The sequence below is a fragment of the Lathyrus oleraceus genome, chromosome 1 (assembly GCF_024323335.1).
Source record: "Lathyrus oleraceus cultivar Zhongwan6 chromosome 1, CAAS_Psat_ZW6_1.0, whole genome shotgun sequence".
NCBI classification, from domain to species: domain Eukaryota; kingdom Viridiplantae; phylum Streptophyta; class Magnoliopsida; order Fabales; family Fabaceae; genus Lathyrus; species Lathyrus oleraceus.
In genome coordinates this window covers 463,288,999-463,293,599 of record NC_066579.1, presented here as the reverse complement: position 1 = coordinate 463,293,599, position 4,601 = coordinate 463,288,999, and the positions used below count along the sequence as shown (strand labels likewise).

Below are 4,601 nucleotides of genomic sequence, written 5' to 3'. Positions count from 1 at the left end.
GCTTCCAGACCCTCTACTACGGACCGTAGCATGTGCTACAGGTGGTCGTAGTAGACCTCTGTTTTGGATGGATTTTTACTCTATTTATACCTCTCTGCTACGGCCCGTAGCAGATGCTACGGATGGCCGTAGCATGCCTACTGAAGTGTGGGAAAACTTCTCTGATTCTTTGCGATTCTCCTTGGCTTCTGCATCCGATTGTACTTGAATATCTATTTGAACCTGAAAAACAATAATAACACACAACCCAAGCATAAACTATGGAAATGGAAATAAACTGATGAAACATAATGAAAAGATTAAATGATGCTAATGGTAAAAGAAGGTGTACAAACCACTTAAACTGTATGCAAAATGTACCTAACTCGCCTGCTTTCACGTGTTAACATGATTATAATTATAGCACAAATGATGACCGATCACAACCCTAAACTTAGCTTGTTGTTTGTCCTCAAGCAACTTTAAGTACAAAGAACTCATGTCACTCCCAAATGAAAGGGCATTTTTCACATGCCACTATACCTCTAAGATCTTTCATGACCCTCATTTATTGATGCCTTTGGTTTTTGCTCGACTGCCGAGGTCGATCAATTGACCACACCTTCACTTGAAAGTACTGCTTCACCTGTTAGCTCAATTCACACTCTCACCAAATCGCTCGGGTGTTAATGTGTTTTAGACTCAACATTTATAGTATGTAGTACCATACCATAGGCTTGAATAAATTCTCTTTTGAATCAAGGTGCACGGCACACACGCACTATTTGAGGTCTTTATGGTTGTAACAGGGCTAGGGTTAAGGTAGGATGATTTTGGAAAAGTAGGCTAAGGTTCAGAGTCAATATGATCGTTATCTTCACTATGCTTAACTGTTATCGAGGATTCAACTGTTGGATTTATCTTTATTTTTAATATTCACTGATTTCTTCTTCTTTCAAGTGTCTTGATGATTACTTTTCTATTATTCATTTCAATTTAATTTTTCAAATTTTCATCTTTTCTTTTTCTTCTCTTTTTTTTAATCATCGGGTGCCCTCGTTTATACTAAGCACAACTACCCTAAACTTAAAGGTTGTTATCCTAACAATAACCCCAAACTTAGAATGAACATGGATCTGATAACTCACAAAAATACTCTAAACATGGTGGGGGAGTGTTTGGGCCATGGGTTAATATTATGTGGTTTTTGAAAACAAATAAATGGATACGACTCAAATGGGGTTAACAGTAAATAATAATAAAAAGGATGGCTAAAAAGGCTCAGGGTAGAGAAAAAATATGCCTCAATGTGTGTAATCATGCAACCAAAATCAGAAAAGAACGTACGCGGGTTCTGAATGATAAAGACATACCTGGATGCTCTCTTATGATGTACATTGTGTTTGGCTTTTTCTGCTCTCACAATGTTGAGTAGAGCTGACAACCTCCACAGTACCTCTCGCTCGATGTGGTTTCTCAATCAGTTATGGTAGACCTGCTCAACTTTCAGTTTAACTCAATTAAACCAATCAGATCATCTAGAGGTATATAAAAAATATTTTGGTGAGTTAACAAACATAGAGGACACACATGCCTTCAATTTGGGTACTTTTCGCACAACCATTAAAGCTACAACTATCACATTACTAGATGAAAGTAAACAACCAAAAATAAACCAACTTAAAGAAAACAAAACTAGGAAATTAATATAAAAGTGAAACTATAACATATAAATTAATAATACTTTCTTTGGGTTTCCTCTCAAGCAGCGCTCCTTAATCGTCATTAGCTTGATGCCTCATTCCCCCTGTTATGGGGGGTACTTCAGCTTCCACACCTTCTTGCACTTCTTTTCCAAAACTAAGAAATCGTCTTTTTCAGAGGTATGGATTCCTTTGTGCCACAAGTCCTTTCCAACTTCCATATCCTTACCTTATTTTCACTTTATCTTATTTCTCATGGCTTTTGGAATGGAAATAAGAGTTTTTCCACTCGGGGTTGCTAATGGAGGTGAGACCAGTTGAGATGGCCTTCTTGAGACTTTTTCTGATGTTGGAATGTCACTTTGGCCTTTCACATCTTTCCTGATCATGCCTACTTGATAGTGATATTCTTTTTCCACCTCTAGCCTCCTATTTTTAAGAACATTCAAGGTTATTTTATCATCATAAACTTTTAAAGTTAGTGTGTCGTGGTCTATGTCGGAATTGCATCGACTTGTCCGCATGAATGGTCGACCAAGAATGATAGGTGTCTCTTCATCCTCAGGTATGTCTATGATCATAAAATCAATAGGAAAACCAAATTGCTTTATTGTTACCAGTACGTCTTCCGCTATCCCATATGCATTCTTTATGGAGTGATCTGCAAACTTAAGATTTGTCCTTGTATCACTGACATTTCCAATACCAAGCCTTTGGTATATTGACAATGGCATCAGACTCACACTTGCTCTAGAATCAATTAGTACTAGCTTGAAAGTTCTGTATTTTATAGTGAATGGGACTGTGACCGCTCCATGATCCTTTTGCTTGTTTGGGATTCTCCTACTTGGTGATATTTCATTACACTTTTCATTCAAGGTTACCGACCCATCTCTTATTGGTCTCTTTTCAGCGATTACCTCTTTCATGAATTTTTGTACATGGGCATTTGCCCGAGTGCTTCAAAGAAATACATATTGCTCTCTACCGTTTTGAATATTATGATGAATTTCTCAAATCCTGTTTCTCTTGGATCCTTCTTTGTCACTCTCTAAGGGTAGGGTAACTTAATCACAAATTTAGCCTCTTTTTTCCTTTTTTTCTTTTCAATTGGATTTATTGATGGTATAACTTCTTCTTCTTCTTTCTTATTTTCCATCACTTCCAGAACTACCTCCATGACATGGTTATCCTTTGTTGCCCTCTCTTCTTCATCTTTAGAAACTTTCTAACTTCTTGTCGTGACAACATTAACATTCTCATGATTTCTCGAATTTTGAACTGTTTCACTTGAGAGGGAACCTTATGCTTGAGAACCTGTTATTTGTTGAGCTATCTGACCCATTTGAACTTCAAGATTTTTGATAGAAACAGTCATGTTCTTTTGATTATTTCTTCTTTCTTCTTAGAATTGGGAATTTTGAGTTGCCGTCTTTTTAATGACAAGTTCCCAATCGGCCTTTCTGGGTGCTTGTTGCTGATATTATTGTGGTTGGTTCTGATATTGAATGGGACCCGACTGTTGAACATTCATTTGCTGATCTTTCCAGGAAAAATTTGGATGATTCTTCCAGCCTGGATTATAAGTGTTAGAATAAGGATTGTTCTGCTTCAGAAATTTTATCTCTTCCATTTGTTGCATGGTTTCAACACAGTATATAGTCAAATGAGGTCCACCATAAATTTCACAACTAACATTTTGGACCGGCTGAATTTTAGCTACCTGTTGCCTACCAACATTCATTGATTTAAGTTTCTTTTCAACTTCTGTAGCAACTGTGTCTTCTATCCTTATTTTATTTATTTCAAGCTTCAGATCAATAACTCTATAAGAATTGCTTGAACATCTATCATATAACTCCAAATGCTCATTTGCAGTTATTGCCTCAATGATCTTTTTAATACCTGTGGCTATTGAAAAGTTTGATGAACCACCGACTACTGTATCAATCAATTGTTTTGTTTTTAATCGAAGACAATTGATAAACATCTGCATTTGCTCTGTCTGATCCAAGTTGTGTGTCGGTCAAGCAACGAGTAACCTCTTGAATCTTTTGTATGAATCACCAAGTGATTCACCTTCTTTCTGTTTGAAGTTCATGATGTCGTATCTTTTCCCGAGGAAAACTGAAGCTAGAAAATACTCATTCAGAAAAACGGTTTCCATTTGTTCCCAGGTGGTAATACTCCCAGCAGGTAATGAGTATAACCATTCTTCTGCATCTTCAGATAGGGTAAAAGGAAAATTTGTAGCTTATTTGCCTCTTTAGTGTGCCCCTCTATCTTTAGAGTGGTGCTCATAATCAGAAACCTTTGTAAATGCTTATTTGCATCTTTGTTGATTTTTCCCGAAAAAGGTCTCCTCTCAAGTTGATTAATAATGTTGGGATGCAGCTGAAAGTTTGGCACATTCACCGGTTGATTCATAATTGTTAGCCTACCGCCCGATACATTTGTCATCCCATAGTCACCTAACAGTCTTTCTGGTGGTGGTGGATTTTCACCCATCATTTTGGCCTCTCTTTCTGGCTCTCTTTTTGGCCCTCTTTCTGGCTCTTTTTCTGGCTCTGAATGAAAGGTTGGTTGTTCTTTGCATGATTCCAATTTTGCTAATCTAGCTTGTCTGAGTCTTGCACGCAAAGTTCTTTCGATTTATGCGTTAAAAGGATATCCATCTTAGGCCTTACCTCGTATAAAAATATCAAATACAAATTAATTGATAGAGGTTGAAATAAATGAAATGACATAAATAAAATTTTAGTTGCAGAGCAATAAAATTTCAATTGAACTAAATTTAAACTCTATATTTCGGCAGTCCACAGTAACGACATCAATAACTTGATCGGAAAAATAGCAAGTGTACTATTTTGCCTTTACAACTATAATGAGGAAAATTCCATGAATGTTGATCTCAAGGAC

General features: G+C 36.7%; 1 protein-coding gene across 1 annotated transcript; it reads right to left on the bottom strand.

Moving 5' to 3' along the window:
* Positions 1 to 1,918: 1,918 nt before the first annotated feature.
* Positions 1,919 to 2,611, bottom strand: LOC127115333 (uncharacterized). Its single transcript, XM_051046910.1, has one exon. The coding sequence runs from the start codon at positions 2,609 to 2,611 to the stop codon at positions 1,919 to 1,921; it is 693 nt and encodes a 230-aa protein (XP_050902867.1).
* Positions 2,612 to 4,601: the final 1,990 nt, after the last annotated feature.

What these genes read in the sequence shown, in the direction of transcription:
- LOC127115333 (XM_051046910.1), bottom strand. Translation starts at nt 2,611, where the DNA reads ATGAAAGAGGTAATCGCTGAAAAGAGACCAATAAGAGATGGGTCGGTA.